Source organism: Ambystoma mexicanum, chromosome 10 (assembly GCF_040938575.1).
Source record: "Ambystoma mexicanum isolate Mex_15411 chromosome 10, UKY_AmexF1_1, whole genome shotgun sequence".
NCBI classification, from domain to species: domain Eukaryota; kingdom Metazoa; phylum Chordata; class Amphibia; order Caudata; family Ambystomatidae; genus Ambystoma; species Ambystoma mexicanum.
The window spans coordinates 1,533,295,194-1,533,323,015 of NC_090932.1; the positions used below are offsets into that span (position 1 = coordinate 1,533,295,194).

The 27,822-nt window shown below is 48.3% G+C and overlaps 1 protein-coding gene across 1 annotated transcript in view; it reads right to left on the reverse strand.

Moving 5' to 3' along the window:
- GCN1 (GCN1 activator of EIF2AK4) overlaps window positions 1–27,822 on the reverse strand; it is a 1,783,851-nt gene that overhangs the window by 481,885 nt on the left and 1,274,144 nt on the right. The window contains exon 38 of the mRNA XM_069619734.1: window positions 5,289–5,509. Within this exon, the coding sequence (XP_069475835.1) occupies window positions 5,289–5,509 (221 nt within the window). The remainder of the gene's footprint in view (window positions 1–5,288; window positions 5,510–27,822) is intronic.

Consider the following 27,822-nt stretch of genomic DNA (forward strand, 5'->3'; position numbering starts at 1 on the left):
TCTCATGAATAACCTCAGTTCTTTTTCAGGGAATTTTTCACAATATCTCAATGGTGTTTTCGATTTATTGTGGCAGGGCAGAAGGTCTTTGAGTAATTTGTATGATAGGATTTTTTCATTTGTCAAAATCCAATCTTGCTGCTCGATTTTTTTTTTTTTCACTTTGTCTGGATTTGAGATTAAGAGTTCTTCCGTACAGGCTATCTCTTCCAGTTCATCTCTTAAGTTCTTTACCCAGTCATTCAGAGGTTTGCACCCCCCTCTTTGGATTTCTTCTGCGACAACCTGGCATATGGGGAGGGATTCCGGCAAAATAATTTTTCTGAGTAGTTGCAGAGCTCCTTGCTCGACTATTGAAGCCAGAGACATGAGACCCAGGTCCCGTCGAATCGCCGCCATAGGGGCTGAGTTCGGGAAAGACCCAGCACTGCCTTCCACACGTAGCCTTCCAGCTTTAACCAAAGATCTCGAGGTAGAGTTAGATTTGCACTCATTCCATATAGTAGTGCTGGAACTATTTTGGACTTATAAAATTGTAAAGCTGGTGTCCACGAAAACTTTCCGAATTTTTTTATCCACAGCTTTGTTGTGCTGTCAGATTTCTTGCTTTATCCCACAAGGTCTTCATAATGGTGTTTTCTTTCAAGGAGTTGTCGATCCACACCCCAAGGTATTTATATTCTTTGACCACTTCTAATTTGGTGTTTAAGAAACCAAACGTGCGAGGTTTTGCGGTCGACTGTCGATTTTGTGAAGAGGAGAATGTTTGCTTTCTGGGAGTTAATTTCCAAGTTGTTGTTTTTCATGTAGGTAGAGAGGTTTGCCAGTTGACGTTGCAGATCTACTTTGGTCTGGTCCATCAGGATCAGATCATCCGCATACCATAACCTCGAAACGTTTGACAGTCCCACCTTTGGCGGGAACAAACACATTTTCTTTTCAGTATACTGAAAGTCTCAGATGAAGGCGATGAACAGCGCTGGGGCCAGGGGGCAGCCTTGTTTGACCCCACGTTTCGTGTGAAATGTGTTTGAAAGGTGACCTTGCTGGCTCAGATGGACACACATAGTAGTTTGTGTGCAGGGCCATAATATAACAATATTGAAGTCGGGCATTTCCAAGTTCTTAATTTGGCCCAAAGTTTCTCGCGGTCCACCATGTCAAAGGCCTTTGAAAGGTCAACCAAAGCCAAATGGACTTTAGGTGCCCCGGATTTCACCTTTGCTTTTATGATGTTGAGCATCAAGATGTTAATTGCCGTCCCTGTCCCCTTTTGGAAACCTGCCTGGAAGCGGTCTGCTGCAGGAGGACATTTGCCCATTTTTGAAAATGCGAGAGAAGCAGAGTCGCAAATATTTTTCCCAAAATATCTAGCAGGGCAATTGGCCTGTAGTTGGCCAGACTTTCTCTACTCCCTTTTTAAAAATTGGGACCAATACAGCTTCTGTCCAGGATAGAGGGATCTGTGTTGCTTTGAGGCAGAGATTAAAGAGTTCACTTATGAGTGTAGCCCATTCTTCCGGATGTTTTTTGATGTCTATGGTGGTCAGACCATCAGGGCCAGGAGCACTTGAAGATTTCAATTTTGCTATTCTTCTTAAGATATCATCCACATCTGTCAAGGGAATCCAGGGTTCACTGAGCGACTGGATTGTCATGTCTTCTGATGTTGAGGGCGGCTGAAAAAGGACGCTGAAATACGACACCCAGTTTTGCTCCGAGACCACATTCGAGATGGAAGTTCTTTGGCCATTCGTAGTTTTTAATAGGTTCCAGAAGTCTCTTGTATTTTTTGAAGCCAGGGACTTCTGCATGTCTTCGACATCCTTTTGATAGAGGATCGCCACATGATGTTTGATCCATGATTTATAGAGGTCCGCTCCCTTTCGATGTGCGGACCATGCCTCCACTGTTTGGTGCCTAATTGCAAAATTGTTCAGGTTTCTTGTCTCACGTCTCTTGATCACCACCATCCGATCATAAATGTGATTATGTGCTAGTTTTTTGCCCTTTGTTCCTGATAAACACACCTTATGTGGAGATAATAGAGGTGTATAGTCCGGTCTTTTGACTACTAAACTAGATGTTCTGAACTCGGGATCCGTGCTTAGTCTGTCCTTTATTGCTCTTATGTTCTCTGCCGTCAGGCGAAGACGGGTTTGCTGCTTCTATGATTCCACTGACGAGGCATATAGAAGCCTCCGGGGCCTGTGAGCACCAGGACAGTTGTAACAAGTTGTGATCGCGAAATAAGGGGGATCAGACCTTTGGTTATGAAGATGAAATTGAGAGTGGCAAAGGATTTATCCGTTTCCCACATTGGGATCTGAAGTTCGGAGTCTTGTAACATTGCTGCATTGAAGTTTCTTGATTTCATAAGCTTTGACCACGCCACACCTTTTTAATCTGCCAGGGGGTGAGTCGGTAAAGCTTTTTCCGGTGTTGTGTAAGTTTTACACTTTGCGTTTAAGTCTCCGCAGATTATAATGTTATCAATATCAAAGTCCACGTTGATGGTGTCGATGGCTTCTGCGACAGATTTGCAAAATTCTTTCGATGATGTTCTCTCAGGATTCCAATAAAGCTTTATTATCGCCAGGTCTGAAGTGATCCATGTATCATGCACTGGGTCGTGGCGCAACCATGAAGTTAGAGTGCCAAGCATACCATAGGCTTCGATGATTTTGGTGTAATTCCTGAGCCTATACGAATAGCCGTTAAGAGGCCCGAGGAGGGTCTTCCCATAAGAGACCTGCAGGCTGGTGAAAGTTCAATTGTGAATCCGTCTAACGTCAGTAGATCTATTAGCCAGGTTTCCTGGAGACACAGGATATCGAAGTTCCCCAAAATCACGTCGCTCTGGCCGGTCAGATGTTTACAGCCTCTTGTGTTCCATGAAGCCAAATGTCTTTCTCTTGTTTTATTCTGCGCGCCAAACCAGGTTTGGTCCCTTTGTTCATCGCCTTTTCGCGGGCTTCCACACAGAAGCCCTCCATTAGGCACCTGTGACTGAACTGCCCGGTGAAGCCCTGCTGCAGGTCCGAATCTTCAGAATCCGACGACAGAAGATCCTCCAGGAAACTTCTTACCTTGAGCTGGTGGGATCAACCAGTTCACCCAAACTGCAAGCCAAGACCCCTCCTCTGGTCGAATTCGCTGTACAGAGCTACAGTGGGCCGGATAGCCAGGAAGGTCGGAACCTGCTTGGGTTTTAAGAAGCACACCTTTTATTTGTTGCTTTGCTCTGCTGCTGGTTTCTTCCCTGGGTAGTGCAGGACCATCCAGTCTTCCTACTTCTGATCAGTCCGACAGTCGCTTCAGGAACCATGAGCCAGCAGGAACTACCAGGAACTTCTGCCTCAGTTCCAGCTCCCTCTCCGTTTTAAGGTACTGTGCAAATCCGGTTGTTAGTTTCGTTAAACCGTGGCAAACGTTTTTGAAATCTTTCTCCAATCCGAGGGCTTGTCCTTCTCTTCTCTTTTAACTAACTTTTCTACCAAACAACCTCGTCCGGAAACTGTGCACAAACTTTACCGCGAACTACACTGAACTGTATTATCTTGAGCAAAAGACCTTTGAACCACTGACTTTGGCCCTAAGCCTTTTCTATCCGATTTGATCATTGTAGTCTCTCTTGTTCGATTGCCCCGAGTACTTACCCGATGGTGTGATTCAATTTCTGTTAACTTCTGTCTTTCCCTCCCTTTTAAATTGCTGGAGTGCCATTTTGCTCCCACTTCATTTTGTGAATTTAACTTGTCTGGAATTTAAGGGAAGTGGTGTGGTGCATTAAGAGTGTGATTTTTAGACTGCTTAGAAGAGTGAAATGTTAAACAAATGTATATTCTTTTACTTGAAAACCTTGAGTCAGTGTTTGCCTGAATCATAGTAATTGCTGTCCTTTGTGTAACTATTTGATACAGCTAACTTACTCTTGAGATAAGTCTGCTGCTCAGCCACTGCTGCCACTTTAACTGTGTAGTACAGGCTTGTACCAAAGGTGAATTTGTACTGTCACTTGTAGTCTTAATTGTGTGTGGTGTTCCCAAAGGGTACTGCATATCATTCTGCCTAACAGTTATTAAAACTTTTGAGACTGAATTTTTTGTCTGGGCCTACTCTTTGATGCCTTCACACACACAAAGACCCCAACATACAGAGAACTCCCCCCCTCCCCCCACACAGAGAACCCCCCCACAGAGACCCCAACACCCCCACACACAGACCCCTCTGCTTTGCCAACCATACATGGCAAATCTGGCCCCTTAGGACAGGAAGAACAACAAAATACAAGATGGCTAAAGGAAATGCGAAAATTATCGGACAATGCCATTTTAGAGTACATGGTACAAAGACATTTAGTTGTAAAATACAAAAGTGCATCAGACAAACAAAACATGGTAGAAAAAGATCTGCTGTCACCAACCCGTAGTGGACACATCATGGAAGCAACCACAGTTAAAAAAAAAAAAAAAAAAAAAAAAAAAAAAAGGTTATTGGGCCAGAAAGCAATCTTACTGCACCTCACTTAGGTGAAGAGTGCAGTGTAAATTTAGCCAAGAAAATACACAATGGAGAACAGAGGTCTCCTGCACTGATAACCATAGGGACTGTTAAGTGCTGGCAAAAAAGATGAGCTTAGAAAGGCAAGCGAAGTAAAAATGCTTCACTTGCTTTCAGAGGTCCAGACAGAAATAAAACGCCCTTTATTATCCTTCGAGGTCTATTGATATACTGGTTCTGCCATGTGTCCTGCCAGCATTGTATCAAAATATCGAACAAGGAAATCGACACAAAAATGCTGAATTTCAAAGTGCACATATTCGTGCAGTTATACAGGGGGGAGGAGGGGATGGGTTGGGGTAACAAACATAAGAGGAGCATTGGGGGCTGCAGGGTGTCTCCCCCACACATAATTGCGGTGAAATATGTACACACAAATACAAAATAAAAAATATTTTTAAAAAAGACATTTTCGTGTGTTTGGGATTTATTTTTATAGTAATCACACAGATTGGTTCTAAAGTAAGCCTTTTGACTTTCGTTGGCATCGTTATTTCACTACTAGGTCACATCGTTGCACCTACCTCATCAGACGACTGTGCACACTGTCTTTAACACAATATAAAACTAATGGCCTGCCAATTATACAATCAATAACCACACTTTCCCTCAATACCAGCATGTTGACACATTCATTAAGGAGAGACTGCTTGTTTCACTGCTACCCGGGTTACAGTTAGCCATCGTGGATTCATTCAAATCTCCAAAACATATCAGCATCCTACCTTTTGGTCAGTTAGAGAGTACATATTTCCAATGATTTGAGCTGCCATTTTCCTGGTGTCTGTGGAACGGTCCTGGAAGGCTCGCTGGACAATAGGCATAATCAAGGCGAGAGACGGCGCATCAATGAAGTGAACAAACTTTGTTTCCAGTAGTGTCTGGAGACATTTGTGAGTCTTCCTTGAGGGATCGGTCAGTGCATCCAACAGAATGGGAGAGATTGCTATAAAGGTAAGGAAATTACAATTTTAACCAACATAATGAATAAGTAGCAAGTTACTTAAGTAACCCTGTTCTCCAGAATAGGTCAGGCATGGATTCACATGCTCATGAATATTCCCTGTCAAGCTCGGAAAAAGAAAGGCAGTTTCGCCTTAGCCTGAAAACTGCCTTTCTCCTCTAAACCAATTGCTGCCCGTTGGGTCATACTGCCCCCATCCAATGACAGTCCTCACCCTAAGCCCCATCTCTGATGGCCATATTCAAATTTGACATTGCACGTAAAGTGGCAAAATTAACCAAGTAGAGCCACATAGGGCAAGGAGGGAGGGTTCACATGTGAATCCATGCGGGAGAACAGGTGTTACAGGCAAGTAACTTGTTACTTCTCTTGCATAGGCTCAGGCATGGATTCACAGGCACAAGAATAAAGAGAAGAAAGCAGTACAAATGCGCAACTGCAGGAGGTGGCCAGGCTCAACACAAGTAAAACACTTACCGCTGGAAAACACTCATCTCAAGCAAACAGGTTGCGCAGCACCGCCTGGCCGACAAGTGACTCCTCTCTGGAATCCCCGTCGACGTAGTATAAGCTCATGAAGGTGTGCGTGGACCTCCATGTAGCAGCCCTGCAGATGCTAAGCAGGGGAACTCCAGAGAGAAACACGGTTGTTGCTGTGATGGCTCTGGTGGGACAGGCTCTGCCGGCCTGGAAGAGGCCTGTTGGCCAGCCGATAACAGTGCATGATGCAGCCGGAGAGCAACCTGGGTATGGAAACCTTAGACGGGGCCTTCATGTGATTCACAAGTCCAAAAATCACAAAAAGTTGAGATGTCTTCCAAAAATCCTGCATGCGTGCCAAAATAAAACTTCAAGGCACGAGCAACATCCAGCGAATGCAACGTTTTTTCCACCGCCATGGAAGGGTTCGGGAAGAAGATTGGTAGGACCAAAGGTGCGTTGAGGAGGAATTCTGAAGGAACCTTCGACAAAGGTGGGGTGGGTCCGCAACACCACCCTCGTAGCGTGGAAGGCCAAGTACGGCTGTTTGCAAAAGAGGGCCTGGATCTCTCTGACCCACTGGCTGAGGTGATTGCCACAAGGAAAGCAGTCTTCCAAGAGAGAAACTTGAGTGGGGCCTCATTCATCGGTTCAAATGAGGGCCCCATGAGCTTTGTCAAGACCACGCTGAGCTCCCAATATGGAGCAGGAGCCTTCACCGGTGGAAAAGTCCTGACGAGGCCTTTGAGGCATTCCTCGACAAGGCTGTGTGACCACAGGGCTGGCTTTCCAGGTGTACTGGTATAACGGGATATGGCAGCCAAGTGCACCTTGATCGAGGCGTGAGCCAGGCAAGCCAGGCCACGGAAAAAGCTGTGCAACTGACACGCAGAGGCATAATCTTCTGAGCCCTGCACCACACGGAGAAGCGTTTCCATTTATGGCCGTAGCACGCCAATGTAGGGGAAGCTCTGGCTTTGGCTAGAATCTTCTTACATTACAGCAGCAGCAGGGAATAATGCCAAACCTAGTGCTGCAGGAGCCAGGTTGCGCGGCACAGCGATGCCGGGTTGTGGTGCAGAACCGCCCATCTTCTCTGGCGGAAATATCGTGAAGTGGAGGCAGCCTGATGGACAAAGCCACACCGGAGTGATTTGTTCCTGCAAATACACTGAGTGTGTTGATCACTCATAGCAGGAGCGGGAACGGAGGGAAAGCATACAGGAGAGCCACTCCTACGGGAACAAGGCGGCATTCCTCAGGCTCTTCGGCTGAGGGAACCTGCTGCCAAACCTCTGGCACTTGGAGTTGTCCGCCGTCAAGAAGAGGTCGATCCGGGGTTGACCCCACTCATGGAAGAGAAGAGACACTTGATCCTGACAAAGTTCCCATTCATGGCAAGAAAGCAGCTCCCTACGGAGCGAGTCTATGATGGTGTTCTTGGTGCCTGACAGGTGAAAAGGGACTAGGACCATGTCCTGAAGAATGACCTGTGCCACACTGTCTGGGCTTCCAGGGAGAGTGCTGAGGAGTACTTACCGCCCTGCTTCCAGATGCAGAACATGGTGGTGGGGTTGTCCGTGAAGATTCTCTTCACCATCGCCTTCAGCAACAGCAGGAATGATTTGAGGCCACAGAAGACTGCGCAGAGCTCCACGATGTTGATGTTAAGGTCCTTTTCTACTGGAACCAGAGGCCTCTGGCGGGCAACTGTCCGGTGTGGGTCTGCCACCCCTGCAGGGAGGCATCTGTGATTTCCATCGCCTGGTAAGGTGGTATCTGAAAAGGAGCACCTTGTGCAAGATGTGGGAGCATTCCCCACCATGGTACAGTTTGCCGGAACTCCTGTTTGAGGACAATCTCGTCTGTCCATTTGCCACTGTGCATCCAGAAACTCCTGGAGCGGCCTCATCTGGAGCCTGCCAATAGGGGACAAGGTGGATGCAGGAGGATATCATGCCCAACAATGACTTTTAGGCTTACACGGTTACGGATTGCGGCGGCGACAGGCGCTGCACCTTCCTCAGGATTGCTGTCACCTGCTCCTTTGAGGGGGGGCGTCACCAGAGAACCGGGTTGAGATGGGCACCAAGAAACAGAACGTTCTGCGATGCCTTCACACATGACTTTGGATAATTGATAGAGAATCTGATATCCGCCAGCAGACGAATGGTCTCTGCCACATGCCGTTTTGCCAGTGTGTGAGCGGGAGCGGATGAGTCAATCGTCCAGATAAGAGTAGACGTGGATGCCTTTGAGACGAAGATGCGCCGCCACCCGAGCCAAGCCCTTCGTGAGCACCCTTGGGGCCGATTTCAAGCTGAAGGGCAGTGCCTTGAATTGATAGTGCTGTCCCTGGAACACGAGCAGCAGGAACGTCCGATACTTTCAGTGGAGGTGGAAGTAGGCGTCTTCGAGGTCCAGTGTCGCCAGGAAGTCGCCTTCTTCCAGTTGGCCGAGCACATGCTGCAACGTGACCATCCGGAACTTCAATTATTTGTTGAGGCGTATTAAGTCTAGGAATGGCCGCCACCCTGACTTCTTCCGTTCTAGAAAGTATCTGGGGTACACTCGAGCCCCAGAGTTGCTGGGGGACGGGCTCTATCGTCCCCTTTCTTTACATGGCCTGAACCTCCTGTACCAACTGTGCCATGTCTAGTTCTTGAAGAGCCGCGGGAGGAATTCAAGGACACCTGCGTTGAAACTCCAAGGTATGCCCATGACTAAGAATGTCCAGCACCCATTTGTCCATGGTGATGGTCTTCCACACGAAGACAACATTTTCTAGCAGGCCTCCCACTGGGGTGCGCAAGATGGGGGCCGGATCCAATGGCCGTTCAGGCCTGCTTGGGTGTCTGCATCCTGGTCTGTGGACAATGGCTCGGTCCTCTGCTGCCGTAGGCCTGCGAGTGGACTCTGTAGGCCTCCAGAGGCATGAACCGGGAAGGTTGACGATAGGGGCTGCGATACCCCTTGGAGGACCTCACTGACATCCCTCATGAAGATCGAAAGGACCTTTGCTACTGCAATGTTCCCAGCGTGTGTGCCGTCTCAGTCTTAATCGTCTATAGAGACTCGTCTGGTCTTGCCAAAAAGGTTGTCCCCATCAAAGGGCAGGTCTACTACCTTGGACTGGGCATCTGCCCTGGAGGTGGTGGCCTTCTGCAATACCAGTTGTTGAAGGAACACCCATTGCCCATCTGGCAGAACCCAGTATCCGCGATGTCCAAAGCCACCGTGATGGGGTGGTCCGACGCAAGCTCACCCTCCTGGAACATGGCCAGAGACTCTACCTTCTTGTCCTCTGGCAGGAAGTCCAAAATAGGTCCCATCTTATACCAGAGCTCCCAGTCGTAGTGGGTTAAGATGGCCAGGGAATTAGCGGTCTTGATGGTGGAGGCGGCAGTGTAAATGACACGCTTGCCCACTGGATCCAGTTTCTTCCCCTCCTGGTCAGGAGGCACCATAGCCACACTACAGATTCGCTGATAGCTTCCTGGCGGCAGCAGAGAACACAGTGTCAGGAGAATGTTGCTGGCTCAAGCACCTGGGGGCAGAGTCCGGAACCTTAAACTTCCTTTCCAGCCTATCCCGCTTGGGAGGCACGGTACTCTGTCTTCATAAAGGCCAAACCTTCCTCGCAGACATCATCCAGCAGAGGAAGGGACATGGTCTTCAACCGGGACTCCTGTCGTTGGAAGCAGAACCCCCTCCATCGCCTCCTCTGGCACCAAATTGAAGAGGGTAGAGGTCCTATCTCATGGCATGAAAGGAGGCGATCTCATCAGTGAAGCCCAAGCTGGCTCGTCTGCACCCAGCAGCTCTCCGTCTGCTGGTACATAGTCAGACTCATCGGTGAGTGTCGCTGTAGTATCCGTAGCCGTACCTGTGCCCGTGTGCGATGATTCCTCCACTACAGCGGTCAAGGTCCAATGCAGAGGCAGTGGTGGTGTTGGTCGACACCTCAGGCCAGCCGGGTCTTTTGACTTATGCCTTGGCCTGGACAGGCTACTCGTTAGCCTTGTGGGACTGCGGCCAGAGATGGCACAGGTGTAGCAGGCAGTCCTTGCGGTATCTCCTATACCATTGTATGCAGTGTCATAAGGACATCCAATGACATGTCCCTGGGTGCCAGCTGAGGGGTAGAAGGAATAGCCAGCAACGGCTCAGCGGCAAAGTGCCTCCAACAGCTCAGCGGCAAAGTGCCCCCTTAGGCTAGACAGCGATCTGGGTTTGTCTTGTGAAGATCCCTGTATGGAAACTGTCTCACGGCCCCCTTCGTGGTACGAGTAGGCGTCCTCAGGCAAGTTGCCGTCCGAGCTCGTGTAGATGTGCACTGGTTCCCTTGATGCCTCCTCTGGCCTTGCACCCCCCTGTCTGGGAAGGGATTCCGCGGGCATTAGTCGCTCCCTTGTCCTTCTCAGACTACTTTGGGAGTGGGGTGACGATAGGAATCTTCCCCCATCACCGGGGCCACAGCGGATGCTGCTGGCATTGCTGCTGCAGCAGCCATACGCCATGGTGGCAAGGTCACCCGTGGGGTTGCTGTCGTATTGTAGAGACCACCTTTGTTGCAAGGCCCCCTTTTGACAAAGTCGTGATGGTCATTGATGAGGTGGAGGTTTTAGTCGACTGGATTGTGGCCATCGACAAAGTGGACGTCCTGAACGATGGAGCGGTCATCGATTAGGACGTTGTCTTGGTCGTCAATGTCGACATGTGACGAGGAGCCACACGAACACCTTGCCTTTGCAGGCTTGTCTGAATCTGGTAAACAAAGCTTTGAATGGGTTAAGGACTTCCTCTTGGAGGGAGCGCCCTGCACTGGCAGGCAACAGTGTGGACATACACTGCGATAGTGTCCTTCCCAAACTGGAACCCCTAGCTGCGGAGACCCCAGTGGGATCCCCAGCATGGAGCTTGGCCTTCTTTTGGACTCCCAGGGACAGGGCGTCCTCAAAGGACCTAAAACTCTTCGCCAAGGGAGCTCACTCATGAGACCGGCCTGTCCTGGATGAGGAAGGACCATGCTCAGAGACAGCATCAGAGTTCTATCACAACTTCAGCCACGCTGCTAACCTGCTGTTCCAGTCTCACAGCCCTCCTCATTGTGTTCCAGATGCAGGCAATACAAACATTTGTGATGCCGATCTTCGGCGTACACATTTCTCAGTCCACATTTCATGCACATCTTGAAGAGACACTTCTCGGATATGGTGGAAGGCGCGAAGTAGACCCAATCATGGGCCTCTCGAAACTTTGAAGAGACGATCCATGATGTAAAGCTAATCTCTGCCGACAACTGATCCCCGCTGCTGATAATTGACCTACGGTCAAACGATGAAACAAAATTGGTACAAAAATACTATTTCATATTTTAAAAAATGCAAAATATCAAAAAAGAAACTTGAGCACAAGAAGAGAGGACTCCCAACAGCAAAAAAAAAAATCTGAAGATGGCCACCAGGGGTGGGGTTTAGGGAGACGACTTATTGGATGGGGGCAGTAGGACCCAAAGGGCAGTGAATGGTTTAGAGGAGAAGGGCAGTTTTCAGGCTAAAGCGAAACTGCTTTTCTGTTTTACTGAGGATTCCCAGCCTGCCGACAGGAAATATTCATGAGCATGTGAATCCATGAAAGACCCCATGCTGGAGAACTCGCAGCTGTGTAACCAGCTTTCTTTGAGCAGGATAATACATTCTTGTTGCACTCAAAAACAATGCCCGACAATACATAGGCAAGTACAGAAATATACAATTATACCGCTAAAAACACATTAAGTGGGTAAAAAATCTAATCAAATATTGTCACACAAGCACTATGAAATAGATCTATGCATTCACCCTTAGGAGAAAAAAGCAAGCATGTGATTCAATAATCAGTGTAACACAGGTAAGTGTTCAGATGCATTAAATTCAGGAGAGACACATTAGAACAGTAACCCTAGCACATCCAAAGTCCCGCCCTAAGACGGTCTGGGGCATTGTGCCCTCAAGTCATCCGTTCCAAGGTTACATTTTTTCTGGTAATTTACACTAAGACTGGCGATGCCAGTGGTTATGATTTAAAAAGTCAAAAAGATAAGCGAAGTTCAGGGTGGTAAACACACTCGATCCCCCAATCCCAGTCACGAGGAAGGAACCCCTGACCTGACCACGCCTTCAGTTATTCAGGGACAAGACATGGCTATGTAACCCTATGGTGAACACGGGGGGGAGGGGGGGTTTGGACAGAAGCTGATATTTTCAATTTAACTCCCGACTCAGCTCCAGAGAACACTGCTGAGGCTTTGGATTCCGTCGGGGGTGCTTGATCCTGTCGAGGGAGGTCACGGGTGCACAGGTCACTTTTGGCGTCGGGATTTAGTTTTCATCAGCTGGGATTGCTGGATTTTGCTTCCAGACACCTACCAGCAGAAAACTCAAAGAAAGTAGACTTCTGCAGAGCCGGCAACCACAGTACACCTCCAGAGAGAGATGAAGACAGATTGCAACAGGATTCACCATCATCAGGCACCAACAGGTGATATTCAGATGAACGGACAAAGGAGCATGCCCAGGACAGCTTCTGCTAATGCAAGAAGGCTGAAAATACAGGAGCAGTCATCTTGTATTAAAGTTGAATTCCAAGGATGCACTCAGGGTGGGGATGGCTGCAGCAAGGTAGCCCAGGAAAGCGATAGTCAGTCCAGGGACACTTACGAAGCACGGATCCTTGAGCAGGGGTCGAGACTGGTTGTTCCCACCAGTGCAGGGGTTGAAGCACCAACAAGGGTCATTTTGAGATCAGGGCAGACTAGCATGGCTTCACCGCGACTGCACTGGAGTCCATCCCAGGTCGTTAGGAAAGATTTCTCTTTAGGAAACTTTCCCCTCCATATTCTATGGACCCCCAAACTTTCTTTTGTTTTTGAACCTGTTCTGACTTTTTACAGGGAAATTAATCCTAAATCGGATTCAGTCCCCTGGCCTTTTGCTAATTTTGTCATGGGGAAACTAATCAGTCCATCAGACTAGCAGTACTGGGAAAATATGTATTTATTTATTTGCATTTATAAAGCATGCATACACCCCAGAGGCATCGTGGCGCTGTTCCAAGGAAAACGTCTTAGTTACATTACAGGGAAACAGCTTAGTTACATTAGCCTATACATGTGTTTGGATATGCAAAAGTTGGATACATAGGTGATATTGCCCGCTAGGGTTACATATTGGGCTGCATATCCAGGTCATAGAGTTGTCATCGAACACACAGTAGAAGATGGGTAGTGCCTTAGTGGCGGTATATATGAGTTTTAAGCAAAGAGTCTTGTTTTAATGGCTCTGCGGAAAGGGAGGTGTGAAGGTTCAGCTCTGAGGGTGTGTGGGAGGGAGTTCCATTGCCTGGAAGCAGTAGGTTTCCCTATTGTCTTGTTACCTTTGAAGTAACGTTTTAACAGTACACGCAGCATCTTACAATGCACTGCAGTGGGGATACATTTGTATCACCCTAGTCTTTTACACTTGGGACTTTTGGTTACATTTCTATCTCCATAAAGACATGCTGTTGGCAGCAATGACTTTATGTGCAGTATTTTTAGTGTGCACATTTGCTTTTACCGCGTTATATGTGGCTAGCACCCTAAAATGGCTGTGTCACGAGATTTTTCACTTAACTAGCCACATGTTTTTTGGCCTATTTCCTGCCTTCTCAGGTCAGGAAATAACTTATAAAGGTCATGCACTTGCCCTGGAAAGCTGCTTTCGCGGGCTAGTGATGCCTTTGGATGGCTCAGGAAGTGGATAGAACTGTGATCCACTCCACATTTGTGGTGCCAGAGAGTCTGGGTGTGTGGCATAAGTGACACCCACAGAAGTCCCTGATTGGACCACTGCTGGCTGTTTGATAGTTGCAGATCCTTACCCTTGGTGGGCTTGTACTTGATTCCAGCCAGGACTTAGGATAAGAACTCCTGCAGCCATTTCTTCAGATCAGAAGTGGAGCCAAGTATCCTGTGTAGAAGAGCGGCCAACCCAAGAACCGTGGACGACTCGCTAAGAGGCCCAACATCCTTTTCTGTGATTTGTCCAGTGAAGCCCTACTGGATTACCTGATCTGAGAAGGCCCAGAGTAGTGCTTCAACTGTTGACTGGTGGGACCAACCACGCATTCCCGAGTATCCAGCCATCCTGAGCTGCCGGAAGTGTTGCTGGGCCACCCAGTGAACTGACCAGCTTTCCAGTAGGCTACCTCAGTAGAATCATCGCCATTCAGTATTTGTTTCCGGAACTTCGGTGGTCACCAACTTGTGGGATAAGTTGCTTTCCTGATGAATTTCAGCATTCCAGCATGAAGGGATACTGCTCTGGGAGGTCTTCAACCACGACTGGATAGACGCCTGCTGTCACTGTGTGTGGTTGCCGTCGCTGGAACTCACCTTCCCCCATCTGGTTAAGTGTCCTGAAGAGGTCTGCTTCAGTGCCTTCTGCAAAGGGATGCACTCTGCTTCTGGAACAGACTGGAAGAATCCAAGCAACTGCAGCTACTGTGCAGCTCCTGGGCACCTCGCGCTTAGAATAAACTTCGGTTATTCCATTCCATCGTCGGATCTAAAAGCTTGTCTCTAAAAGATAGGAATATAATTTTACTGACCTGTAACATTGCTTAATATTTTCTGGAACATTTCACCACCAAAATAACTCTTCCTTCATCAGTCCCCTCTCAAGAAGAAGCATTGTGATTTTTGGGCCCATGGACCCATACACCATAGGGATTGGATTTATAAAGTTAGGGCATAATTCTTGTGAACTGGTTTCATTCTGCTGCATCACTACTTAACTTCTTTTACTTAAGTTATTGTATGCATGCCTACAAACCTAAAGGAGACACTACAGATGTTTGATAAATTAAAGGGTACTCACCGTAGTGATTAAGATACGCCTGGTCCATAGTCCCCTTTTCTCCATACTGTATGAGCATCCTGATGAGGTTGCCTGGAATGCCCCTCCTCACCCCCAAGGGCATGGCAGCCCGAAGAGTCAATAACAAACAAAGCAACTCACTGTTTGGACAGCCCCCAGGAGGGCCAGTGACATCCACATATGTAAACAGATATTCTCTCAGACAGCCATTCAAAACGTATTCTGTCAATGTCTTAGTGGATACCGGTGCCTCAACACTGATCATGGATCCAAATGCCTTGATGGACCAGATTGACTAAAAACGAGAATCCAGTTGTGCTGACGTCATTACTGACACCACGACAGTCACATTAGTCATGAAGCAAACTCACACCCATGCACGAAGTTATGCAGACTGTTGGGGAGAATTCTCAGAAATGTTCTAATTCCCTTCAGCCTTAAGAGACACCAGCTCTTTTGCTGGACTTTAGGACTTTTAACTTTTAACATGGAGAGAGTGAGACCTTTTTCCAACTCTCTCATGTATTTATCTGCGATTTGGACTATTTCTCTTTTGGTTGTGGTGTCTGACAAACTCCATAGGCGGCATCTTTTTACAATGTGGCACACAGCACCTTCAGTGCAGTGGCACAGGGAAGTCTTTCAGATTTCCCCATGGTTTAAATACCTTCTCTTGGATAAACTACTCTTTCCATGAACAGTGAAGTGAAATTGACTTTACTTACATTTGTAACTTTCTAGACCCAGCACACACCATCTTACAATAGGCTGCTGGAGGGGTTACTTAGTATCCCCTTTGTCTAGATTCTCATGTAACATTTTTATGTTAACCTTTATGCAATTAATGGCTGGTGGAAGTCTTACACTTTAAACTACTGTTGTGTTTTTACCGCAGGGTATGTTCGCAGCTGCAGTAAGGCACCCATGGGTGCACATTTTGTCAAAATGGCCCAGTGTTCTTTTTTTTGCCATTTCTTGCTCTAATGGTCCTTCTTGAGATTTACTCTGCACGCCAAACCAGGTTTGGTCCCTTTGTTCATTTTATCTTTGGCAGGATTCACGAGTGAAGCCCGCCTTTGGCTCCAGTATGACTGGCAGGGGCAGGAAGTGAGGGATTGCCCAAAACTCCCTGTACTTAATCCCCTTTGTTACAGGAATGCACCCAAAGGTGATTGGCCGGCTGGCTGTCCCTTGAAGGACAGTCACCCTGCTGTGGGATTGACAGCTAGGCTGGAATAAATGTGAGAAACCCGCATAAAAGGCGACGCTTTTTGGCATGGAAGGCAGAGTCTACCAATAAGCGAAGGAATTCGAAGAAGAACTTGTAAGAGACGCCTGCTGCAACTCCTGGACCGTTGGTTTGCCTGGTGAAGCACTGCTGCTGTGCTGAAGTTCCAAATTTGCTATGACTAGAGAAGCCCTGTAAGAACGACTTCTCCCCTTTGGTTGGTGGGACCAATCAACTCCAAAGTGAACTCGTCTGGACATCCTCACGAGGATGGCTGTACTTTCACTGCTGTTGCTGCTGGAACCGAAGTGCCAGGCAAAGGAACACCAGATTGAGGGCATCACTTTTAAGTCGGACCCAAGCTCCAGGAAGATCCTCCGGACTCCCAGGACTGACCAAGCCTGAGCCACCTCCACAGAATGCTGGACCCCAGATGTGAGGAAAGTCCAAAGTGGTAGCCGAGAACCACATGGTGCTATTTGCTGAGACGCAAGGAGGTGAAACCGCGAAGTGCCGCTGAATTGACGTTTGCCCTTTGCAGCTGCTGACCGTTCCATTGCAGTGCAGCAGTCCTCAGAAGTCCTCCCTCACGTCCCCACGACTGAGGGAGACCAGGAACAACAGGATCTGCAGAGCTGCACAGGACCAGAAGCCAGCTGGAAACATTTCTTGTATCCAAAGGTACTGTAACACTAAGGGGACTTATCTCTTGTTGTGTAGCCTTACTTGTTCTCAGTTGAGACTTGTCTTGGTTGCGTTTGTAGAATTGCTTGCAGCTTTACCCCTCACAAGCCTCACAGCTTGTGGCCCTACATTGATTCTTCTTTTCCTACAAAGACTTCTAGAATATTGTGCAAGACTTTTACTTACCTACAAGAAGTGCTTCAGCTCACAGACTTTTGCTAACTTAACATTGGCTGGCCTGGCTCCCTGAAAGACTTGTCTTACCGCTGACATTGTGTTTTACCTTTCCTCCAGAAAAGGGTTAACTTACTTTGCATTGGGGGTTCAAAAGTACTTACCTGCTTCAGAATATTTGTGTGGCCTTTGTTTTATTCCTAAAACGTTTTCTTTGAAACCAATCTCAGTATTGCTCTAAATGCACCAGTGATATATTAATGTCCACAGTGTCCTAGTTATTTAAGTCACCTGAGGGTGTGTTAGGCAGAATTATATGCAGTACCCTTTGGGAACACTAGACAAAATTAAGACTACAAGTGACAGTACAATTTCACCTTTGGTACAAGCCTGTTCTACACAGTTATAGTGGTAGCAGTAGCGGAGCAGCCAGACTTACCTCGAATTACTATGATTCAGGCAAACACTTGACTCAAGGTTTCTAAGTAAAAGAATGACATGTATTACTCACCGTAATAGCATTTCTGATGATTGTATCTGCTTAGAATCACATGCTGTGCATATGGTCCGACATCCAGTGGTAACCGTAGAGTATTGCATCTTCCCTCCGAGGTCCCTCCGATGGTATTTTTTCTGCCATGGACGAGCCCAAGGCTATAGTGAGTGAGTACATAAAGAGAGAAAGTATTAAGACGTCTATGTTCCTTCCACCCCGAGCGGGGAGGTAGGGAGGGCGCATGTGAATCTAAGCAGATACAATCATCAGAAATGCTATGACGGTGAGTAATGCAGGTCTTCTGATGCTTGTTAATCTGCTTAGAATCACATGCTGTGCATTGACTAGCGAGCAGTACCCGCAGTTGGATTGTGAGAAGGAACAGTAGAGAAAAGATGTCCTAGTACTGCTTGTCCCACCTGAGAATCAGACTTAGAATGAGTGTCTAGGCAATAGTGTTTTGTAAAGGTGTGTACAGAACTCCAGGTTGCCGCTTTGTAAATGGACTCAAGGGGAACATTTGCAATGAATGCTATGGATGCCCCAGTGCCTCGAGTAGAGTGTGCTATAGGCTTGAAGGGCAGTTCTCTCTTAGCAAGAGTTTAACATAGTGTGATGCATTTGCCAATCCACCTTGAGATAGCTGATTTAGAGACAGGATCCCCTTCTTTACCAGCTGCCACTTAAACGAAGAATTGTTTAGTCTTCCTTAGTGGTTTGGTTCTTTCCAGGTAAAACAGGACTGCCCTGCACACGTCTAGTGTGTGAAGGCTTCTTTCGGCCATGTTAGTGGGTAGTTCGATAGACTGATTCACATGGAACTTCGAGATAAATTTAGGCGCAAACCTGGGATGTGTGCGCAGAACTACCTTATCTTTGTGGACTGTAACAAAGGGGTCTAGAACAGAAAGAGCCTATAGTTCGATAACCCTTCTGACAGAAGTGATAGCCACTAGGAAGGCTGTCTTATAAGTCAGGTCTTTCAGACTTGCTTTATGCATAGGCTAGAAGGGAGCTCCCATGAGCCTGGTCAAAACCACATTCAGATCCCATCCAGGGGCTGGGTGAGAGATGGGAGGATAAATCCTCTTAACACCTTCCATAAAGGCTTTAATTACTGGTATTTTCCACCACAATACTTTTTGTTGTGATGTGGTGTAGGCTGACAGAGCAGCCAGATGAAGCTTTAGGGAATTGAAGACTAACCCAGAGTCCAACATGTGGGTTAGATACAATACAATGTGTGAGGGTGAGCAATCGATTAGATTGACACCCTTGGAATTGCACCAGATGACAAAACGTTTCCATTTGCTGGCATAGCAATAACGTGTATTGGGTTTTCTCGCTTCCCTGAGTATGTCCATGCATCTCTGAGGGAGTTGCAGGTGTCCAAACTCTATGATCTCAGGGGCCAGGCTGCTAAATTCAGAGTTTGTGGGCATGGGTGTAGGGTCTCCCCCCCCCCTGTCCTGAGACAACATGTTGTACTGGCAGGGCAGCTTGACTGGTAGGGAGAGGGACATTCCATCAAGTGAGCGAACCAGGTTTGGCGGGCCCACATGGGGGCCACCAGTATCATGGTAACTGGTTCCTGGTGCATCTTGTGCAGTATCTTGTTGAGAAGGGGAGTCGGGCGAAAAGCGTAGACAAATTTCCCCGACCAAGTTATCCAGAGACCGTTCCCCTTGGATCGGTTCTGGGGGTACCTGGAGGCGTAGTCTTGCCATTGGGCGTTGTGAGTAGCGAACAGGTCGAACTCTGGGAAAACCCATTCTGCGAAGACGTTGGACACAATGTTTTCGTGTAGTTGCCATTCGTATTCTTCTGGCAGAGGAAAATCTCTGCTGAGTAAGTCTGCCAGAAAATTGAGTTCCCCTGGAACATGTTGGGAAAACAAAAACATCTAGTGTTTGAGAGCCCATATCCAAATGTTTTGGGACAGCTTGGATAGCCCTGGAAGCGAGTGCCCCCTGTTTGTTCAGGTAATACATTGCTGTAGTGCTGTCTGTTAGGATCAGCACTGTCTTCCCTTGCAGTTGTTCCTGAAAGGCTTTCAATGCTTTGAACACCGCTAGTAGCGCCAGTAAGTTTATATGGTTGGACGCTACTTGAGGGGACCACACTCCGTGTGCTGTCTGCTGAAGCAGGTGAGCACCCCACCCCGTGAGAGATGCGTCCGTCATGAGAGTGGCTTCCACTGCAGGGGTGGTGAAGGTCTTCCCCTTCAAGAGGTTTTCTCTTGACCACCACTGCAGAGAGAACGAGGGCTGGTGATACAACTACCAGATCTTCCCATTGTCCACTGGCCTGACACCACTGGCTGTTGAGCCACTCTTGCATGGGACGCATGCGCAGCCGCGCATGGGGAACCAAGTATATGCATGACGCCATCATTCCTAGCAAGCGCATGGCCTTGCGCACCGTCACCTCCCGACTGGCTACATATTGAGGAATCTGAGAGAGCATGTTCTGAACCCTCTCGCTGGACGGGAAGACAAGGCCGTCTTCCGTCCGAATTAGCGCTCCCAGAAATTGTTTTACTTGGCTGGGGACTAAGCTGGATTTCTTTTCGTTGATTGAAAAACCCAGGCTGAAGGAGATCTACTGTTTTTTGGGTGTTTGAAAAACAAGCGTCGAATGAGTCCCCCGTAATGAGCCAGTCGTCGAGGTAAGGGTAAACTGGGACTGATAGTCTGCGCAGGTGTGCTGCTGCCAGGACTTTGGTAAACACCCTTGGCGCCGAGGCGATGCCAAAGGGGAGTACCTTGAATTGGTAGTTTGTCCCTGATCATGAACCTTAGTTATTTTCAGTGCACTGGCAACATTGAAATATGAAAGTATGCACCTTTCATGTGCAATGTTGCCATGAAGTCCCTGTTTCAGCAATGGGATCACCTCCTGCAGTGTTACCATGCAAAACTTATGGGGTTTTATAAACTTATTCGCTGGGCGCAGATCTAGAACAGGATGCATGGCGAGATCCTTTTTGGGTACAAGGAAGTACACTGAATAAATACCCTTGTTTACCTGAAGAATAGGGACGGCTTCTATGGTGTCCTTTCCCAGCAGTGCTTCCACCTTTTGGATCAGGATCTCGAGATGGTACGGTGAAAGGCGCCATGAGCGCGGCAGTCTACACTGTGGAGGTCGGGCGAATTCCACGCAATAACCGCGGGCGACCGTCTTTAAGACCCACTGGTCAGAAGTTATCCCCTTCCATGCCTTGAGGAAAGATGTTAATCACCCCCCGACCGGGGAGACATGGGAGGGGACCTGGACTTGGTGGTCATTTCTGACCAGAGGCTGTGGCTCCTCTGGGATTGGGGACTCTGCCTCTACCTTTGCCGCGGTTGGCTCCTTGAGGGGTAGTAAGTAGGGCTTCCAGATGTTTGATTTGTGCTGAAGTTACCCGTGCCGTAGTAGTTCTGACCAGCACAAACTTGCCCTCGAAAGGACCGCCGAGAATTATTACCCCGCAGCCATGTGCGTCTTTTCAGAAGAGTCCCTTGTGCAAGAGACCGGCCTGCTGTTTCTGCAGTGTCCAGGGTGTTCTTCACCACATTCTGGTGAAGCAGTCTTCCCTCGAAAACAAGCTTTGTCCTGGCGGGTTCAGGAACCTCCTGGTGGCCTTCTTGGAGTAAGTTCCATTGGGCATCAGCATAGCTTGCTAATAGCGTAGTAGTATTAGTAACCCGAATGATGTATGCAACTGCTGATGTGACACGTTTGCCCAGGGCATACAACCTTTTAGACTCCTTGTCCAGTGGTGATTCTCCAGTGGCAAGGGGTACCCCTGCCCTCTTTCGAGTGGTAGTCACTACCAGCGAGTCTGGGATGGCGTGCCCTTTGATATACAGAGGGTCAGAGGGAGAAGGCCGAAATAATTTTGACTCTCGGGTTCACTGCCCACGTCTGAGCAGGTGACACAAATGAGGGAGCTACCTGTCTCTTAACAGAGTTAAGGAGGGGGATGGATTGACTCGCCAGAGGTTTTTCCTTAATAGCCTCCACGAAATCCTGCTCAGGTACCGCCTCTTGAGTGGCAATTTTGAAGTGTTCAGCCGCTTTTTTCAACATGGAGATGAAAGCCATTTGGTCATCCACAGGGGAGGCCTGGCGAGCCGGTGTGGACGGAGGAGAGTCTAGGCACAAAATATCAGTGTCCTGATCTTGCTGTGTCCAAGGGTCTTGACCTTCCTGCTGGGTTTCCTCCCAGTTGTCCGTTGTATCCTGTTGATCTTCCTCATAATGTTCGAGAAAAGCTTCTTCTTCATTATAGATGACTCTTTATCTGTCCATATGGATCACGTCTTCTTGTTAGAAAACAAGAGACTGAACTTCTTGAATTTGGGGGTTAGGGTCTACCCGAGCCCTTTTCGGGGGAGGATGATCAGAAGAACCGATAATCTGCTCCAGCCAATCCATGTAACCCTCACATTTTTTTGTAGTCCACTTAGAGGACCCAAACGGGCCTACGCGAGGAGAAACTACTTTCTCTGTACTGTAGCGTCGCAAGGAACCTCTAAGGGTGTCTGAGAGGGGCTCCTGACCATCTACGTAAGTCTCATTGGAATCGAGGATCAAATCCGTCGAAATCTTTTCCACGGCTTGGCCCATAACTTTAGGCAGAACCAGAGTCAAGCCCACCGCCGTTGCGATTCTCCCGATGCTACTCTGGATAGTCGCCGAATCATCGTGAGACAAAGGCTCCGATGATTTGTCGGCAGTAGAAATACCGTCCGTGGCACCAGGAGGCCTAGCCGTAGTTTTCGGGCCTAATGAGGCCTTGGAAATCATGGAAGCGTTGGGCTCCCGCACTTTGACGCGTGTAGGTTTTGGAGTAGAACGCTTTGTTTGTTTCGATTGTCCAGTTGCAATACGCTGCTGCGGATCCGGGAAAGGCTTTGGATCAGAGCGATCCGAGGGAACCGGCAAAGTCTTCGGCGGCCCCGCTGGCGCTTTTCCCTTTTTTTCCGACAAAGGCGTTGAAATTGGCGTAGGGGCCGTGTGCTTAGTGCGATGCGCTTGTACGCCCCTGTCGCCGGGTGTAGTCCCTGTAGCAAGACCAGAGTTGAGCCTTGAAGGGTCAGGGATGGGCGTGGCGGACCTAGAAGTGTCCGCCTCAAGGTCTATAAAATCCACGTTGGATCATCCGAAGTACCCCTGCCACTTTCGGCTGGCGTGGCGGTGGGGGCTCCATGCGTGACATACCGTACGCGGCCCACCGCTTTACACGGCGCTCCTTAAGGGTCTTAGGCTGAAGGAGTTTGCACGTCGCACACAGCTTCTCGTCGTGCTCTAGGGGGAGACAGGCGTTACACGTCCTGTGTTCGTCCGTCCAAGGATATCTGACCCTATACTTAGGGCAGAATCTAAAAGGAGTCCATTCTATAGCAAAAGGGAAGGATGACCAGACCGAAAGGGAAAAGCAGGGAAAGGAGGAAAGACATACTAAACAATATGGCCACCCTGACCCCACTCTCCCTATTGTAGAGGTCGGCCAGAGGGCCCGACCTCTTGGAAAATCCTGCCACTAGATCTTAGGTGCCGAAATCCACAGCCGTAGACGATTCCCCTGTAGTCTTCGTCGAAGATGTACTTATTGGCAAAGTGACTTAACAGGGAATAAACCGACAATTCGGTAAAGATAAACAATGTCTCTAGTAAGAGCTCCGCTATAGGGCGACCAGTTATCCGGGCGGAAAAAACAATCTGAGGGACCTTGGCCCGTGAGGGATTTTGGGCACTACACACGTCACGATAGGGACGAAAGACAAGACAAGATGCAATACTCCACGGTTACCACTGGATGTCGGACCATATGCACAGAAGTGATTCTAAGCAGATTAACAAGCACCAGAAATATGACAATGCATTACTTACCGTAAAAGCATTTCTGATGGTTGAATCTGCTTAGATTCACATGCTGTGCATAGGTCCGACATCCAGTGGTCACTGCGGAGTATTGCATTTTGTTTTTCGTAGTCGAAAAGGGGACGTCGACAAGGCGTGTCTGTAACACTATCCCTATAGTGACGTGCGTTGTACCCACAATCCCTCACGCGTCGAGGTCCCTCTGTTTGTATTTTTCTGCCCTGAGGGAGCCTTCTAGACGTGAGTGAGTACAGAAAAGAGAGACATATATAGAAAAGGATGTCTATGTTCCTTCCATCCGAGCGGGGAGGAAGGGTGGGCGCATGTGAATCTAAGCAGATACAACCATCAGAAATGCTTTTACGGTAAGTAATGCATTGTCTTCTGATGTTTGTTAATCTGCTTAGAATCACATGATGTGCATAGACTAGCGAGCAGTACCCGGAGTTGGCGGTGGGTTATAAGAAGGAACAGTAGAGAAAAGATGTCTTAATACTGCCTGTCCCACCTGGGAGTCAGATCTAGAGTGTGTATCTAGACAGTAGTGTTTTGTAAAGGTGTGCACAGAACTCCAGGTAGCCGCTTTGCAGATGGACTCAAGGGGAACATTTGCAATGAATGCTATGGAAGCCCCAGTGCCTCGAGTGGAATGTGCTCTTGGCTTGAAGGGTAGTTCTCTTTTAGCAAGAGTGTAACAGAGAGTGATGCATTGAACAATCCATCTAGATATAGTGGACTTTGAAACTGCATCTCCTTCTCTTCCTGCTGCCACCGAGACAAAGAACTGATTAGTCTTTCTCAGTGGTCTGGTTCTTTCCATGTAGAACATGACAGCTCTGCGTACATCCAGTGTATGCAGACTTTTTTCTCCCAAGCTGGAAGGGTTTTCAAAGAACGTTGGTAGTTCTATTGACTGGTTTACATGAAATTTCGATATGAATTTTGGTGCAAACCTTGGGTGTGTGCGTAGAACCACTTTATCTTTGTGAACTGTTACGAAGGGGTCTAGTACAGAAAGAGCCTGTAGTTCACTTACTCTCCTAATGGAGGTGACAGCTATTAGGAAAGCAGTCTTAAGAGTGAGGTCTTTAAGAGTTGCCATGTGCATGGGTTCGAAAGGAGGGCCCATGAGTCTTGAAAGTACCACATTTAGGTGCCATCCGAGAGCTGGGTTAGCTATTGGAGGATATATTCTCATTACCCCCTCCATGAAGGCCTTGATAACTGGTATCTTCCACCACGACACTTTAAGTTGGGAAGTGGTGTATGCAGAAAGTGCCGCTAGGTGGACCTTAATGGAATTGAACACTAGACCTGAATCCAGTAAATGGGTCAAGTATAGGACAATGTTAGTGGGAGAGCAGTCAACTGGGTTGATGCTCTTAATTCTACACCAGATGACAAATCTTTTCCACTTGCTAGAATAGCAGTGGCGAGTATTCGGTTTTCTGGCTTCCCTGAGGATGTCCATACATCTCTGCGGGAGTTGTAAATGTCCAAATTCTACGATCTCAGGAGCCAGGCTGCTAAGTTCATGGTCTGAGGGCATGGGTGCAGTGTCCTGCCCTTGTCCTGTGACAGCATGTTGTACGGGCAGGGAAGGTTCACTGGGGGAGATAGGGACATCTCCATCAAGTGAGCGAACCATGGCTGCCGGGCCCACAATGGGGCCACTAATATCATGGTAACCTGCTCCTGGTGCATCTTGTGCACCACTTTGTTGAGAAGGGGAGTCGGGGGAAAGGCGTAAACAAATTTCCCGGACCATTGAATCGACAGACCGTTCCCCTTGGACTGGTTCTGGGGGTACCTGGAGGCGTAACTTTGGCATTGTGAGTTTTCTATAGTTGCGAACAGGTCTATTTCCGGGAATCCCCATTGCGTGAAGACGTCTAAGACGATGTCTTTGTGCAATTGCCATTCGTACTCTTCGGGCATGGGGAAGTCTCTGCTGAGCTTGTCTGCTAGCAGATTGAGTTCCCCTGGTACATGTTGTGATAGTAGGAACATGTTGTGTTTGAGAGCCCACTTCCATATATTCTGGGACAGCTTGGACAGTCCTGGAGAGCGGGTGCCCCCTTGCTTGTTGAGGTAGTACATGGCTGTGGTGCTGTCTGTGAGGACCATCACTGTCTTTCCTTGTAGGTGTTCCTGAAAGGCTTTTAGTGCTTTGAACACCGCTAGAAGTTCCAGCAGGTTTATATGCTTGGATGCTAAGCTCGGAGTCCACGCTCCGTGAGCAGTCTGATGGGATAGGTGAGCCCCCCATCCTGTGAGGGATGCGTCTGTGGTTAGAGTGGCTTCCACTGCGGGTGTGGCAAAAGTCTTCCCCAACAACAGGTTTTCTTTTGTCCACCACCGCAGCGAGAGAACTAAGGCCTGCAAGACCACCACTAGATCGTCCCATTGTCCGCTGGCCTGACACCACTGGCTGTTGAGCCACTCCTGCATTGGGCGCATGCGCAGGCGCGCGTGAGGTACCAAATAAATACATGACGCCATCATCCCTAGCAAGCGCATAGCCTTGCGTACCGTCACCTCTCGACCTGCTACATAATGGGGGATCTGAAACAGCATGTTTTGGACCCTCTCGTTGGAGGGGAAGACGAGGCCTTCCTTTGTTTGAATTAGAGCCCCTAAAAATGGTTTGACTTGGCTGGGGTCTAAGCTGGACTTCTTTTCGTTGATGGAGAAGCCCAGTTGGTACAAAAGGTCTACGGTCTTTTGGGTATTGGAGAAGCATGTCTCGTAAGAATCCCCGGTTATGAGCCAGTCGTCGAGGTAAGGGTATACTGGGATGGATAGCCTGCGCAGGTGGGCCGCTGTTACTGCCAGTACTTTTGTGAATACCCTCAGTGCAGAAGCTATCCCGAAGGGTAGTACTCTGAATTGGTAGTGTTTGTTCCCTATCTTGAACCGGAGGTATTTTCTGTGTGCTGGCAACATTAAAATATGAAAGTATGCATCTTTCATGTCTAGCGTTGTCATGTAATCCCCTTGTGATAACAGTGGGATTACTTCCTGCAAGGTCACCATACGAAACTTTTGGGGTTTGACAAAGTTGTTCGCTGGGCGCAGATCTAATACAGGGCGCATGGTTGGGTCCTTTTTGGGTACAAGGAAGTACACTGAATAAATACCTTCTGTTACCTGAGATAGGGGGACAGCTTCTATAGCTTCTTTTTTCAGTAGTTCTTCTACTTCTTGAAGAAGAATGGTGAGGTGTTCCGGTGTTATGCGTTGGTTCCGTGGGGGTCTGTACTTCGGGGAACCGTTGAATTATATGCAGTATCCGTGGGCTATGGTGGATAATACCCAGCGGTCTGACGATATTCCCTCCCATGCTGATAGGAACGATGTTAACCGGCCCCCGACCGGTGATGCATGGGAGGGGACCCGAATCTTCGGGTCATTTGTTGGTATTGGGCGTGGAACCTCTGGGGCTGGAGCCGCGACCTCTTCCTCTGCCACGCCGTTGGCCTCTTTGACTGAACTGGGTGTTAACCTGGTTAGAGGGCCAGTTGGTAGCAGAGTAAAATTGTTGTTGGTTCTGCTGCTGGCGTTGGCCACGAAAGGAGCGTCTATTGCCATAGCCGCGTCTGTTAGGGGGCCTAGAAATTTGGTCAAGAGTCTTGATGGTATCAAACTCTTTCTTCGCATGTTCTAGGGCCTCATCAACTGCTTTCCCAAACAGATGTGTTTGTTCTATGGGCTTATTTATGAGGGAGGCTTGGGTTTCTGGCTTAAAACCTGAATTGCGTAGCCAGACATGGCGTTTGAGAAGTATTCCCTGAACCAGGGAGCGGCCAGCCGTCTTAGCAGCATCTAGGGAGGTCTTCACGATGCCCTGGTTTACAAGCGTTCCCTCTGATATGACAGCTAACAGGCGTGAACGCAGGGGTTCAGGTGCGTCCTCCGCTTCGCTGCGCAGCTTGCTCCACTGTGCATCTGCATAGCTAGCTAGTAGGGAATTGTTATTTGCAATCCTAGTTGAGAAGGCGGCGGAGGTCGCGATTCTTTTCCCAAGTGCGTAGAGCTTCTTGCCCTCCTTGTCAGGTGGTGCTTCACTAGTGGATAGTGTTACCCCCGCTCTTTTTCTTGTATTAGTAACTACAAGGGATTCCGGAATAGAATGTCCTCTGATGTACAAAGGGTCAGAGGATGAAGGGCTGAAGAGCTTTTCTATTCTACGGTTGACCCCTCTTACTAAGGCTCGATTGGAAAGGGAAGGAGATATTCTTCTCTTAATAGAAGCCAGGAGCGGAATAGACTGGCTAACAGGGGCTTTTTCTTTAATAACTTTTTCTACAAAGTCTATGTCAGGAAGAGTTTCCCCTGTGTCTATCTCAAAATGCGCTGCTGCCTTGCGCAATAGTGCATTGAGTGAAGGTTGGTCATCTATGGGAGAGGAGTTCCCAATATGTGAATCCTTGAGAGGAGAAGGGTGAAAGGCATCAGG